Genomic DNA, 15,561 nt, shown 5'->3' with positions numbered 1-15,561 from the left:
TCTGCGTGTGTGTGTGCGTGTGCGTGTGTGTCTTGGTTCGACTGTGTATAGTAATTGTAAAGCTTTGCAATGTATTGGGAGAACTCACCTCACCACTCATTTATTTTGCGTTAACATGTGTGACATGCATGCATATTCAGTATGTGTACGTGCTCGTATTGTTTAATGTATATTTTGTATTTGTTCCAATGTATGCTGATGTGTCATTCTGTGAATCCAACATTCTTTTGTTAATAGTTGTTTACAATCCCTCACCTGACACCTTTGTAGTTCATAAGATGAAGTCATGGACAACACCTTACCATCCAAGCTCCTTACAAGGGCTTAAACTGACTAAAGAGATCAAACTAGCAAGGTGGACTCAACTGATCACCTGACGAAGACTTAATCCTCCTGCTTTGGTGTGAGCCAACGTGCATGCTAGCACAGACACGCCAACAACTGCTAGAAATGTTTATTTAAATCATGTTTGACGTCAGTTGCCATCTCATGTATTTCACCCGTTTATGTAATACAGTACATCTGTTTCAAACTGGTAGATGAACAACAGGGTCAAGCTTTCAAAACTCTCGTTTTTAATACTGACAAGTAACAAGTGACAAATAAACTCACAGTGGACTTGTACAGAACAGTAGGTGAACTGATTACTTAAATCAGAGGAGTCTTGTACAGAAGCAAATCAAGCCAGGTCATACGGCCTTCATTCAGCCCTGTTATCCTCTCTAATAACACACAATATGTTCACACAGGATAGAGGGTTATGGGGGCTCACCTACTGTACTTAACCACAACCGCTCTGGAAAAAGGCATCCGCAGTACTGAGCATCTGAAATGTGAACACCTGTTTATTATCTAGTGGCCCAAAGCTTATCCAGGATTGATACTTTGCTGATCAGCCCATAACTGTGCTCTCCACTGCCCCCTGCTGGACAGGAGGGGGATGAATACTCCAGATAGTCCCACTGTTGGACTGGGACCAGGTAACCAAGGTCAGCGGTTCAGGGGTTGGCTCATGAAGACATCAATGGTTTATAATCTTGTCCGAGTTAGGGTTAGGATTTGTCCGAGTTCTGGTATGTTTGTGTTCATAAGATCTTTAATACAACCACAATGTTTCTGGTCTGGTTTTCATCTGACCTTAAAAATGAACCCCTTGTTATGAATATCGGTTAAGAAGCTACACCAGACCACCTGTTAGACATTACTGTACCCCTCAAGCCAATATGTCGGCTGCTCTGTAGATTGAGCACAAAAGCACATCCCCCTCTGTCTAGTTCAAGGAAAGACTTGTTTTTGTGCAGCACTGCATCAGTGGATAAACCAGAGCCATGTGTTTGATGTGTGTTCTAGCTTGGCCTGACAATATGGGAACAGCATGAAACAACCTGGCAACCGTACAGGTCCTCGTCTGGAACATTCTAGATGTCTGTGCAGAAATAGCAAATGCTTTTAGGATTTCAAGACTTGGTAGGCAGGTATATAGTCATGTACTGCCGATGTCTGATATACTAAGACATAGATAGTACTTCACATCACATGATATTCAATATCATAATTGTGTACCGTCTTGTTTGCAGTCACACTGCAAATCTGTCAGTGTGTGTTGACATCCTGTTCATTTTCAATTAGTGAATCAAGTCTCTCTTTCTTTCTCTCTCTCTATTCAGTAAATGATATGTTTAGACAGCTGGAGTCAAACGGTGTGAGGAACAGCCCAAAAGAGCATGCATTACAGTCTGTCATGTAAGAGGCAGAGGGGATTACCCGGCTCTGTGGGGGAGGATTACCCAGTTGCAAAGTGCATTGATGCACCAGGATAAAAGAAAACCATGCACAAAAAATCTAAACAAATATATGCATACATATGTATTTATTCAACAGTTTGCTTGTAACTAATTCTATGAGGTCAAATATAGTAAATAATTATAATAATAACATGATCTTAAAGGAATAGTGTGATATTTTGGACATTTAGCCCTATTTCCGATGTCTAACATCAAACATAGAGACCATGATTTCATTGATCCCTCAAGTATTGAGCTACAGTAGATCGAGATTTTCGTCTGACTCAAATTTCTTTCCAATGGAAGTGGGCAGGGCATGTTAATACGCATTGAAAAGCTCAAGCAAATCTAGTAGGAAGCTCAGTGTGTCATCTTACCTGTCTCAATATGCTGTACTGTGAAATGTATCACAATCCGTTGTGTTCAGCATTGCTCCAGCCTCGTTTTCACCGCCCCCATGGAGAGGTTCGGGGGACAGATGAGGCTGGAGCAGTATATCCAAGCCTTGCCATGCATGTAAACACAACGGATTGTGATACATTTCACAGTACAGCACACTGAGACGGGTAAGATCACACACTGAGCTTCGTGCTAGTTTTTCTTGAGTTCTTCAACGCATATTAACATGCCCTGCCCACTTCCATTGTAAAGAAATTTGAGTAAGACGAAAATCTCGATCTAGCTCAATATTCTAGCGATGAATGAAATGATGGTCTCTATGTTTCAGATTGATGTTAGACATATCATAAATGTCCAGAATAGCACGCTACCCCTTTAAAGCACCGCTGACTCTTTCATGCAACTCTCAATTGATTTCATTTGTATTTGCCCCCAACATCCCCCAGCCATGAGGATTTCATCTTTTACAGCCCAAAATGTCACACGGTAGGAAAACGGTCCATAAGCCTCATGTAAAATCAACAACATGCCTTCTAGAACATTCTGTTGACTGCTGAAGCACGTGAGGAATATTACACAGACTACAAGTGACAGACAGTAACTCAAAAAACGTTAGTCAGTACAAAAATGTACAGTATGTGGTCTTACGTCATACTCTAACGCTAAGGACTCAGACATCGGAAGGGAATTGCAAGACAACGCAGGCTCAGCCTGTCAGCTAAAGAGTAAAGAGACAAGACCAACATGAGCAAAGCGGATGCAGACAGATTTGTTTAATCTAAACCCAGTGGGAATGGCGGCAGATGACCTGATCTTCTTGCATCACAGTGGGCAGGGCAGGACCGTGGGGGGAGGGCGGTATGATTGTCAGGGAAGCGAGCATTAGAGGGACAGCCAGTGTTTGGGTATTATGTCAAATGGACAATGCTACTGGCCACCACAACAGAGCCATCTGTTTGTGTCATTCAGCCCCAGATCACGTCATGTGTGACGCAAGGCTGCTGACGGTCTCCGTCACTGGCGGCGCTGGAGCTGTGCCTCATTGCTGCTGCTGGGAGGTTTGGATCTGATGATGTGCACCAAAGGATCTTAATCTGCTTTTAAAACGTGCGTGCTTCAGTTTTGTTTGCATTTAAGCAAATGCACTGTTACGTAAAGGGTCCAAATTCCTGTTATTTTTGAATGGAAGCCAACCCAGAGTGGCAGATAGATGTAACTACTGTACTCTCAGAGGCCAACATCCTGGCATCTACAGTATGGCATTTGACAATCACACTAATCTACTGGTTTAGTTTAGTGCACTTTCTATGATTTAGGATACATTGCATCAGCATTCTCCTTTTGGGACCCTTAAAGTCTTAACAATATACACTCAAATGTTACATGACTACATGGACTAAAATGTAAAATAATTTTAAATGACTTTTCAGTGTCTTTCCATACATTTTGCATGCATTTTATTTTTCAGATATTGGCCATTATTTAACAAAAACAAATACACAACATATCTTGTATTATCTCATATTTGAACATCTGTAATTCACACGTGAGTTAATAGTAATGAAAATAATGTAAATGATAGACATATACAGTATGAACATATTGCACGTTTTAAGTCCTACAGTATAAAGTATCACCAAAAAACAGTTTTAAGTTGGATAAAAAGCACATATTCATGTAAGTATGTTCAAGGACACAATCTTAAAGTGCTCTGGTCACATTTAAGTCATACACTCTAGGTTATTTTATAAAAATAGAAGTAAAAGAAATCCTAACATAGATTTTCTCTATCTGGATCGTATCTGAATCTGGATAGTTGTGACTGTTAAAAGATAAAGACTGATTAGAACATTATTTTCTATCTATATATCAGTCAATGAGTCATCTGTAGTTCCCTTGCATTGAAGTCACCACATAAAACAGCACTGTGTGACAATAGCAGTAATTAAAAAGAGGATTAATCATCTTAATTGTATGTCTGAATCTAAATGCATAATCATTACAAGCATGTGCCCGTCAGGGGCTCTGTAATGGGGGAGGCGGGAGAACAATTCCAAGGGCCCTGCACTAACAGGGGCCCCCATAAACCACTGTTATTATTTTTATTATGATAAGGTCTAGGTTTGGGCGGCCCAATATGATTCTTTCATAGGGAAGTACTACAACAATCCTCCCTCCTAAGCACATATTGTATTTTATTTTATTGTATTGTATTGCACTGTACTTTAGATTGCTATTCCTGCACTTTGCCTTCAGCACTAGATTATGCTCTTAGTCACTTGTTTTAGAGAGAAGATGCACTTGTGAGTTCTGGCAAGTAGTAGTACATTGGCTTTTCCTACGTTAAATGCAATTATTGTTAGTCGCTTTGGATAAAAGCGTCTGCTAAATGACTGTAATGTAATGTAATGTAATGTAATGGACCAACAATAGGCTATGTTGTAACATAGCACAAAGTATGAAGAAGTTATAAAGCGGCAAAAAACTGAGGAGAATAGAAAGAAAGAAAGAAAGAAAGAAAGAAAGAAAGAAAGAAAGAAAGAAAGAAAGAAAGAAAGAAAGAAATAGTGGGAATATCACAAGTTGGGCTAGCTTCTACAAGCTAGCCCACCTAATTACTTCTGTAATGACTTGCCTGACGAAATAGAGGTTAAATAAAGATGGCCGTTCAGAACAGCACTGTTCAGTTAATAGAGTTCAGCTGTGATTATACTTTGGTCAGCTTTGGCCTTGTGTGATTTGTCGTCAGATCTCCTCCGGACCTTCTTGTTTTCACTGGAGTCCCTCACCAGCCCCTCGTCGCTGGCGGCCTGCAGGCTGTCGAAGGTGCACTGCCTGTCCCCCGGCCGGCCCAGCCCCTCCCCCTCGTCCCGCCTGCTCTTCCAGAACTTCATGAAGCGCTCTGGGCAGGAGAAGCTAGCATCTGTGGTGCAGGCGTACATGCCCACTGGTACAGCCAGCACCATGGCTAAAACTATCACAACGATGTGGATCAGCTTCTGCCGCTGCTCCAGCTCACTGATGTCACTTCCTGTCACAAAGACAATGCACTGGCCGGGTCGAGGTGCCTGGTTCTTCATGGTGACGCAGATCTCATATTTAGTGGCAGGCATCAGGTCAGAGACGGTGTAGGAGTTGATGCCTGGTCCGATGTAGATCAGCTCCTTCTTGGTGGAGCCGGCCAGCCCGAAGTGGACGGTGAACCAGGTCTCGGACGGACGGTCCATGACGGCGTACCACTCGATGCTGATGCCGTAGACCGTCTGCTTGGCGATGCGGATGTCGATGTAGATGTACTCCTCGGAGGCGACGGCGGGGGCCGGGAGGGCCGACCAGGAGCCGCCAGGAGAGCGGACGTCCAGGTGGACGCTGACGGACGAGTTGCCGATGAAGTTGGCGGCGGTGCAGGTGTAGACGCCGCGGTCGGCCGGCTGGAGGGAGGGGATCACCAGCTGGCTGCTGACGGTGTTATCGTCCACTCTCTCCAGCGATTCTGAGAGGAGCGAGTGACCCACACGTTACAGAACACAGCCTCCCAGTACGTATCGTGACTGTACGTCTACAACAGTCTGTGTGCTGTCATGTGGAGGGCCTGACAGGAGATGGGGAAATACTAAAGATAAGCTCCTTAACAACAAAAGGGGACATTTTACTGAAGTCCACTCTGGAGGCCTACATACATTCTTTGCCTGCATGTAACTGGTGGGGATCTAATCCCAGTCTCCTTTTTGCCAACTATTGGTTTTACAAGTCTCTGAAAGTGTGATGTCACAACCTCTGGAAGTTTTGATTTAGACTGTTACAAATGTTGAAAGCAACAGGCACATGGTCAGATTTTAAGTTCGGTATTTACTGTGTCTAGAAGAACATGCATAGAGATCAGAAAAAAATCTTACCACGATACCCTCTGATCATCTTTAGACCATAAGTCCACCAGACTGCCGGATCAGGCCTGCCCCAGGCTAAGCAGCGGAGAGTGACGTTCGTCCCTAGGGACATGTTGAGGTTAGTCGCTGGGGTGGTGGCAGCAGGCTTTATGCACGGTTGCAGCTTGACCTCATGGAAGAATTTGCCGGCCTTTAAATCAGGCCCTGCGCAGGTCAAGTAAGAGTTCATTAGAATAATGGGGGGGCTGAGAGATCTCACAAACTCTACAAAGCCCTTCAGGCGACAGTCACAAAGCCAGGCATTGTCGTGAAGCCCCAGGACAGCATTAGCTGTGAATCCCGCTATTTCCCGCTCGTCCCTGTTCTGTATCTTTTGGTAAAGAGGCCAATTTAGAAAGACATCCTTTGAAACTACCGTAAGCTGGTTGAAGGATAAGTCTAAGTAGGTGAGACCTGGCAAACATTTTAATGCGTATTCTGGAAGAACGTCAAGTCGGTTGTGCTTGAAGTCTAGAATCTTTAATGCCGGGGTGTCCTCGAACGCTGTCCACGGGACTGACCGGAGCTGGTTTCCTTGAAGCCGCAGCTCCGTGAGATTCCGCAAGCCCTCCAAACACTTCAGATTCAGAACAGTAATGTCATTGAAGTTCAGCCACAGACTTTCCAGTGAAACCAACTGTAAGAATGCACCATGAGGTATCTCTCTGAACAATGATTTCTCTATTCGAATTTTTGTCATATATTTGGGGATGTTTTCTGGTATGCGCTGGAATGCGTTCTCCATACATATCAGTGACCTATGGATGGAAAAGATAGCTGCTGTAAAAACTGACTGAGTGAAAAACAAAGCTGAAGTCATGGGATTTATTAATTAAATACAAGCTAGGGTTATATGATATTTCACACACAAAAAATTAACAACAATTTAATTTCAAATTGATAATTCAAAATTCTGTAAAATAAGGCTATTCCTAAAGGGAACCAAAACAGCTACAGCATAGGCTATAGTTTAACCTACTGACACATTGACAGCAACGTACGTAAATGCCTTTTGATTTGAATAATAAAGGCATGGCTTACCTTACATGTCGGTCTGACACACAGCTGCATCCAGGTAAACATTGTGGATATATTTCAAACGCCTGAATAATCACCAAAACTAAAAGTAAAATGTTACGAAATGTGTCCATAGCCATAAAGTCACAACATGGAGCCCCAGTGGGGTATAGGTGTTCAGGGCATCAAGTCGCGCAGACAAGCCTATTAGTGTTAATCCTTGACGTACTGCGTAAAACAGCACTGGCAGAGGGCGGAAGAACACGACACACATAATTAACACTCAGCAGTGCCAACAGGTGTAGGACAACTCCCATGAGGAGCCCTGGTACTGTAGGCTACAGTAATTAGGGCAGAAGCACACATTTCTATTATCTTCATAACTTTACTTCAGTCACACTGTAAATGGTAAAACTTCAAACTGGGTGAAACATGAATGAGTACAATATAAAAGTTTATTTCAATCTAATAAGATATATCATAAAAGGGAAAAAAAAGATATCCTACATAGGTGGATGATGCATTTAGGTGACACCACAAGTAAACATTTGGCAGGTGGTTTGTAGCAATACATTTCTCTGTCCAGGGAATACATACATACATTTCTCTGTCCAGGGAATATATACATACATTTTCAACATTTTTGCAGCGTTTCCATCATACAGTATTTACATGTTTGTGGCATACCTAAGTTAGTTCTGTACTTCTGTCCAGCTCCAGCATTCTCCTTTAATTGTAATGAACCATGTGTGCTGTATATCTCTTCCAGATATACTATAGAAATACACAGATCTGTAAATCATACAGAACAGTATTTACAAATTGTACAGATACATATCTGACCATGAAAAAGTAGCAACATGTTCACTGTAAAACATCCGAATGGGTCAGGTTCGAAGGGCTGTTGTTTGAGTTAAAATAGTCGTGAGGCAAGCTAATTAATTAAACCACCCAGTATGATTGCACCCTGCTTGTGCCAGCTAAATGTCCTCTATTAACTTCTTATCAGTTAATAAACTGTATTACAGTATCTGTATGACTATTCAGTTTCCCAAAGCCTGAAGTTATCTTGAAAACACACAGGAAGCATTCCTCAAACGTGTTCAAATGTCTATTGACTTTGCCATTAAAACATTTAATACGTTAAGGTATCTAGAAAATGCCTTTAAACAGATATTTCCATGATGGTGCAGCGTCCCAGAGCCCTGTAGATGCCTCGGCGTGGGGGTGGGGGCGGGGTCCACTGAGGGGGGGGGGGCTCGGGTATGTGTGCGCGTGTGTACGGGGCGGGGCTGAAGTGAGGAGGAGGAGGGTGAGGAGGGTAGAGGCATGGGTGAGGATAGGGGCGAGCGCGGGGGAGAGGGCGGGGGGGCGGGGGCGGGAGCTGGAGCTGGAGCGTGATGTCAGCAGAAGTACTCGTCGGGCTGTCCCTCGGTCTTAGCCGTGGCCTCAGATTCCAGGCTGGAGCGGGCCGACAGCAGTCTGTTGGACTCCTCCAGGTTCAGTCTGGTCAGGTACTCGCTCTCCAGGCCCCTGGCCTTGGTGCCCGGCGACAACGTCTCGAAGGTCACATACGAGTCCTGGATGTCCTTGGACTTCTTCCCCCAGTACTTCTTGATCCGCCTCTTCAGCGCCCCACAGCACACGATGACAGTGAGCGGGACGGCGATGACGCACGCCACCGCGATGACGATCACGTTGATGAGCTTCTGGGTGCCGGTGGCGCTGGCCGCCTCGTCGGTGGAAAATATCACACACTGCTCTTTCTTGGGGATCAGTCCCCTCACGCACACGCAGGCGATGTACTTGGTCTTGGGCACCAGACCGTTGATGTTGACGCGATTCTTGCCCGCCCCCACGTTGATCTTCCTCATGTCCCTCTCTCCGAACACGGCGTAGAGCACGCTGAAGGCCGTGGTGTTCTTGGCGGTGGGGGCCCTCCAGTTCAGGGAGATGGTGCTGTCCGTGTCCCCCACCACCTTCACCGAGCGGACCACCCTGTTGGGGTCCTGCTGCAGGGACGAGGTGTTGGCAGCCAGGCTGCTCAGGTTGGTCTTCTCCAGCAGGCCGTCGAGGTCGGGGGCCGTAGGGGGCCCGGACGTGGCTTTGTCCGCCACGCTGCGGCCGACCGCCCCGGGCCCAGCGCCGGGCTCCAGGGTGGGCGGGGTCGGAGGCCCCTGGGTGGGAGGAGCCACGTATCTGGCCACCAGCTTCTCCTGGTAAGCGGCCTTGACAGCCCCATTGGTCTTTTTGGCTTTGGGCTTCTTAGCGCCGGCCGCGCTGGTTTGGGTGGTCGGGGGTCTCGGCGAGTCAGAGACCACCAGAGAGACGACGGCCTCGGCGCTGCCGGCGTAGTTTGCCGCCTTGCAGACGTACTTCCCGGAATCGCGGAAGGACACGGCGGGGACACTCAGGATGGACCAGATGATCCCCTCCTTGGAGGTCTCCTGCTGGACTGTGAGAGACAGAGAGAGACAGAGAGAGAGAGAGAGACAGAGAAAAAGACAGAGAGAGACAGAGAAAAAGACAGAGAGAGACAGAGAGAGAGAGATACAGAGAGAGAGAGAGAGACAGAGAGAGAGAGAGAGAGACAGAGAGAGAGAGAGAGAGAGAGAGAGACAGAGAGAGAGAGAGAGACAGAGAGAGAGAGAGACAGAGAGAGACAGAGAGAGAGAGAGACAGAGAGAGAGAGAGACAGAGAGAGAGAGAGAGAGACAGAGAGAGAGAGAGACAGAGAGAGAGAGACAGAGAGAGAGAGAGAGAGAGACAGAGAGAGAGAGAGAGAGAGAGAGAGAGAGACACACAGAGAGAGAGAGAGAGAGAGAGAGACAGAGAGAGCGAGAGACAGAGAGAGAGAGAGACAGAGAGAGAGAGAGAGAGAGAGAGAGCAATCAGCTATTAGACTGTGTAAACATAAGTAATGGCAGGTTATAAATAGGATTATAGAGGATTAAAAAAGTAAAAACCATATGTTGGTCTTTGAGCCTATACTTATATCACATAGATGTACACTGACTCCCTGTTACTGCTTTATGATCATTGTATAAGTGATGTCATTTTTCCATTTCCTACATACAGAAAGGGAAACCAAACACAGGACTGACATGTGAAGCAAGGCTGCATGACACCTTCCACTGTGTTCCTCCCAGAGCTGTGGAGGGTCTTACAGTACATCCACACATCCTGTAGCACTCTCTGTAATTACCATCAGCATTACAGAGAACACTAAAACATCTTATCTCAATCACCCCCCACACATCCACACAAGATCAAACACACACACACACACACAGGCTACACACCGACCAACTCCGCCCCCCCCCCCCCCATACTCTTACTGACTCACCTGTCCCGTTCAGAGACTTCCCATCAGCCCTCCGCCAGGACAGATCGGGGATGGGGACGCCGGTGGCCCCGCAGCGCAACAGCACGTTATTCCCGACGGCGCTGCGAACGCGCGCCACCGCCGTGTGCACGCGCGGCGTCATGCACCGCCGCAGGTCGGCGTCGCTGAACAAGACGCCCGAGAGGCTGTCGGGGGCGGAGCACCGCAGCTGGATGTCGATGAACGCCAGCGACAGCGTCTGAGCCTTCTGGAACTGAACCAGGTCGTATAGCCGGCAGTCGCACACCCAGGGGTTGTCGTGGAGACCTAAAAGTAGACGCGGAGTATGATGACACTTCAGTGATTAGAGGAGGCAGTGACACACACCTGCACTCTGGCCAACAGATGTCTGGTGGGGATGTCTGTGATACAGTAAGTCATGTAAGAGGATTAACAATTCATTCATAAAGTCAGCCACAATGATGATGATAACGAAGATGATGAAGTTGAAGGTTGAATATTTCAGTAGGCTTTTCAATTTACATGAAAACACATGAATGACTCAGGCATCCAAACATCACTAATAAATTAACAATCTATTAGTTTGTCTAAACACATCTTCAAAACGTTATGAATAGATAAAAATAAAAAGGCCAGTGCCGTCTCCCTTACCAAGTATCATTTTGGAGCTGTCCGTGCCCTGCGCCGGTTTGACCGCTAGCCAGCTTGAAAGCAACTCTGGCGGGAGTGTCAGGAGGTTGTTACTGGACAAATCCAGGTAGGTGATGTTCTTGATATAGACCGTGGCCTCAGCTGGCATCGAGCTCAGCTGGTTGTTGTGCAAATCGAGCAGCCCGAGGCTGGGCATGTCCATGACAGACTCCCAGGGAAACGCTGTGAGCTCGTTCCCGTCCAGGCGCAGCTCCTCCAGGTTCGACAGTCCGCGGAAACTCTCCGGGTCCAGAGCGCTCAGCGCGTTGAAAGACATCCAGAGAAACTCCAGACTGGAGAGGTAGCTGAAGGCTTCACCTGGAATCCGCTGGATGGCCGTTTTCTCGATGCGTAACTTGGAAGTGTCCACGGGGAAACCCGCAGGCAAGAGGGAGATTTCAGGGTCATTGCAAATTACGCTCCTGAGGAGAAATCACAGGGTTAAGATGTTTAATACAATTCGTTCATTTCCATGCGTAAATTAAAGAAAATACACCTGGCGTGGAACTCAACTTAGTGTAAATTTTAAAAATAGAAAAGGGGTAAGATAACTGTATTTTCAAATTAAAACTATTCGTCAGATTCCATCCAAACACGCATAAACGGCACACCGATGGGTAGGTGACTTTGGGAGATAATCCCACATTAAATCAAATTGGACAAGCATGTACTCCCTGGATTAACTTGTGCACGCGTTAACCTACCGCTGCAAACATCTGTAATAATTGGGGTAGACTATTCAATCAAACGACAGGCGTAGCCTACATGTATACGCACGAGTGCGCAAATAGACACAAAAGGCGTTCCGGTTGAAACGTGCCCTGATCATTCGGTTTCCGTACCTGGCCTTCGATCCGTCGCTAAGGTTGTGATAAAAACAGCTGCACAGCGATGGGCAGGCGCTCACCGTGGAGGGAACAGCCCCCGTGGCCAGGTAGAGTCCCAGGATGAACACGAAGAACATTTTGGTCCGCACTTTTACGCGCACAGCTCGCCTACATGCGCCCAACAGTCTGCGCCCAGGCGCAGTCATACAGACCTGCTTTTCTTAATATCATCCGCATGGCTTTGTCCCACCGCTTCGCTGTCCCATAGTGACCAGACGGCTATGAGTCCAGAGATAAAAAAGGATGGACCAGGATTAGTGAAAGGAATGGCGTCCTTTTCATTTGGATGCTTATTGCATCCCGGAATCCGATAGGCTAGAGACGTCCGTATTTATTATCACAGAAGATACTTCCGAAATGGTCATAATCCAGTGTGATGTCAGGCTGTTTTCCCCTTTCAGCAGGTTGTTCATTTGAGCCCTAGCTGTCGTGACTGGTAATCTGCTGGAGGACAACGAAGCGTCCACGGCTCTTTGCTTGATTTTGAAATGCTTGACTGCCACAAAGTCAGGACATTATTCATTATTTCTTTCCTAGACTGACGGCTACACAACATCACCGAAGTAGTTGATTCTAGAAAAAAGTGACGCATGCCCTGCATTGTATATGATAATGATTTGAACAAAATCTCACACCAAAGTCTGAAGATTAACAAAGCAGTTGGTAATAATAAGATGAACTGAAGATTTTGATATCTGTAATATGTATTTTTGAAGTACAAAATATTGCTGACTGAGTGTAATGGTCCAATACTCGTTTCAAGTAAATTATGTTATCATGTTGCATAAACATAAGCATATGCTCACACAAGTCTACCGAATACAAATAAAGCATCATTCAGCAGAAGCAAAGTTCGCAAGTTCTAGGCTAATTGATGTAGACATATTTATCTACAATTGTGTTCATCTCCAACACGTTTTAGGACCTTTATCCATATCACATTTTAAAATATGCATATCGTCCACAATGTTAAATCCAGTGGCTACAGGGCTACAATGCCATAAGCTCTGCAAATCTATATGCATCAGTATTATATTATTGCATTCGTAATAGGCTGTATCCCAGGTATGCAGAACAAAGAGTAGGCCTGGTCTGCTTTAGAATATAACTAAAATGGCACTACTGTTGCCCTCAGTAACGTATGTGCATAGACGGATCACGAAAGAATGGGCCCCTGGGTCTGGACGTGTAGAGGGGCCCCCCTCCCTACCAACCCCCACCCCCCCACCCCCTACAGCCTCCCCCTCCCTACCAGCCCCCCCCCCCCCTCCCTACCAGCTCCCCTCCACCCCCCTCTACAGCCTCCCCCTCCCTACCAGCTCCCCCCCCACACTCCCTACCAGCTCCCCCCCCCCCCTCCCTACCAGCTCCCCCCACCCCCCTACAGCCTCCCCCTCCCTACCAGCTCCCCCCCCCCTACAGCCTCCCCCTCCCTACCAGCTCCCCCCCCCCCTACAGCCTCCCCCTCTCTACCAGCTCCCCCCCACCCCCCTACAGCCTCCCCCTCCCTACCAGCCCCTCTCACCCCCCCACAGCCTCCCCCTCCCTACCAGCTCCCCCCCCCCCCACAGCCTCCCCCTCCCTACCAGCTCCACCCCCCACCCCCCCTACAGCCTCCCCCTCCCTACCAGCTCCCCCCCCACCCCCCCTACAGCCTCCCCCTCCCTACCAGCTCCCCCCCCCACCCCCCCTACAGCCTCCCCCTCCCTACCAGCCCCCCCCCCCTACAGCCTCCCCCTCCCTACCAGCTCCACCCCCCACCCCCCCTACAGCCTCCCCCTCCCTACCAGCCCCCCCCCCTCCCTACCAGCTCCCCCCACCCACAGCCTCCGCCTCAACACTGTTGTTCTCAGTTTGTTTTCTTTAAAAAAAACTGGAAATGTGAGGAAACTGCTGTTAAGCATCTGACTGCCTTGACTCTTTTTTTGTTTTTCAAGATCAAACAGATGGAACCAATTGACCTTGTGACCTGATCTGTCTCGAGTTCACAAACTTAAATAGTGCCCTTTACAGACTAGTTTTATAACGTACTCATTTATCTATGGAAAGGTGGCCTACATTCCCACCCATTAGATGAACGAGTAGGCTATAGAAAATATGTAGCCCACACAAGCTTCTCTTTTTCTTTTTTTTTTAAAGATGTGGGCCCTTATAAACTGTTCAAAATATTCATATTTTTTATGTTTGTGTAAGGAATCTCACCCTACATTTCTATCTGTCCCTGCAACAAGAAATGCAAAGGGCCCCTGAGGTCTTGGGCCCCTGAGGTCTTGGGCCCCTGAGGTCTTGGGCCCCTGGGCCTGGGCCCGGTAGGTCTGGGGCCCCTGGGCCTGGGCCCGGTCGGCCCATTCAGTAATATGTATTTGCGTATGTGAACATAATCCCATTGACTTGGGAAAATAACCCAAACGTATCGGATTCTGTTTTGCAAGGTTTGTAATACGACATATTTTGCATCTTGGCCTCCCGTGTGCTTCCCCTGGTCTGAGCCATGATTAGAACAGGGTGGTGTTATTCTTGGCTCTTTCTTGGTTTGCAACACAAAGGTGTGTCGGTTCTTTGGTCTGGATTTTAAGGCTGAATACTCTGAACAGGAAGTACAGGATCAACACCTCCCTCTGCTACACTGTGTGCTGGCTTACATGTACATCAAATACAAATAATCAAGGGAGTAATTAAATGAACGAGTCCTTCGTGTGTGTGTGTGTGTGTGTGTGTGTGTGTGTGTGTGTGTGTGTTGGTGTGTGTGTGTGTGTGTGTGTGTGTGTGTGTGTGTGTGTGTGTGTGTGCGCGCGTGTCTGTGTGCATGTTCATGCTCCACTGAAATGGTCTGTCTTATAGCCTTTACACTCTTTAACCTTGCATGTATATCTTAACTCTTCAATTCACTTCTTCAACAATCTCTGAATACCACAGTGTTCCCTTTTGTTGAACATCTTAATCATTCTATTATCGTTCTGGGAGCAGTTCATCTAATTTGCCTGGAAAATGGTTAGACTCTGAGTTTAGCACTCCTATAGTTAATGCTTAGTAGTTCTATGGAACCTGATAGAGTAGTCTATGCACATTTTCCAGTACAAAATCAATAAGGGGGTAGAGACCTAAACGAAAGGGAAAATATGAATGCAATACGTTTAATTAAATATTTACCAGTCAGTTTAGGAGAATACTTTGAGGTTCAACCTCAAAAACATAGGCCTACCTAATGTCAGCCAGTGCAGAGGGTTTTTATTACTAGACAACTCAGAGCAATTGTGTAATCAGGTCACGTAGGCCTACTACAAGTGTGCCTGCCTTCACATCTGAGTCATGCCAGACGTTTAACTAATATTAAATATAATATAATTTAACAATATTTAATAAACACACACTTCACATCAACAATAACCTCTTATCTGAATATGTTTTTCTAACATACTAAAAATAGGGTGTATATAACTCCAAATTGGTTCTTTCAAAGTTCGAATTAAAACATTGCTAAGCCATCAGTGAGGATTCAGTCATATGACTTT

General features: G+C 46.4%; 2 protein-coding genes across 2 annotated transcripts; both read right to left on the bottom strand.

The window, feature by feature from the left end:
* Positions 1–4,870: 4,870 nt before the first annotated feature.
* Positions 4,871–7,212, bottom strand: lrit2 (leucine-rich repeat, immunoglobulin-like and transmembrane domains 2; the record flags this gene model as incomplete). Its single annotated transcript, XM_084458685.1, has 3 exons — positions 7,151–7,212; positions 6,080–6,867; positions 4,871–5,676 (listed from the first exon to the last, which is right to left on the bottom strand). The coding sequence occupies exons 2-3, from the start codon at positions 6,852–6,854 to the stop codon at positions 4,871–4,873; spliced, it is 1,581 nt and encodes a 526-aa protein (XP_084314811.1). The 5' UTR covers positions 6,855–6,867; positions 7,151–7,212.
* A 1,317-nt stretch (positions 7,213–8,529) lies between these two features.
* On the bottom strand, positions 8,530–12,126 carry lrit1a (leucine-rich repeat, immunoglobulin-like and transmembrane domains 1a; the record flags this gene model as incomplete). Its single annotated transcript, XM_084458682.1, has 4 exons — positions 8,530–9,581; positions 10,473–10,778; positions 11,124–11,584; positions 12,005–12,126. 4 exons carry the CDS (start codon positions 12,124–12,126, stop codon positions 8,530–8,532), a joined length of 1,941 nt encoding a protein of 646 aa, XP_084314808.1.
* Positions 12,127–15,561: the final 3,435 nt, after the last annotated feature.

Source organism: Borostomias antarcticus (assembly GCF_949987555.1).
Source record: "Borostomias antarcticus genome assembly, chromosome: 25".
NCBI classification, from domain to species: domain Eukaryota; kingdom Metazoa; phylum Chordata; class Actinopteri; order Stomiiformes; family Stomiidae; genus Borostomias; species Borostomias antarcticus.
Note: the sequence above shows the minus strand (reverse complement) of the source record. Positions and strands in the feature narration are given on the sequence as shown.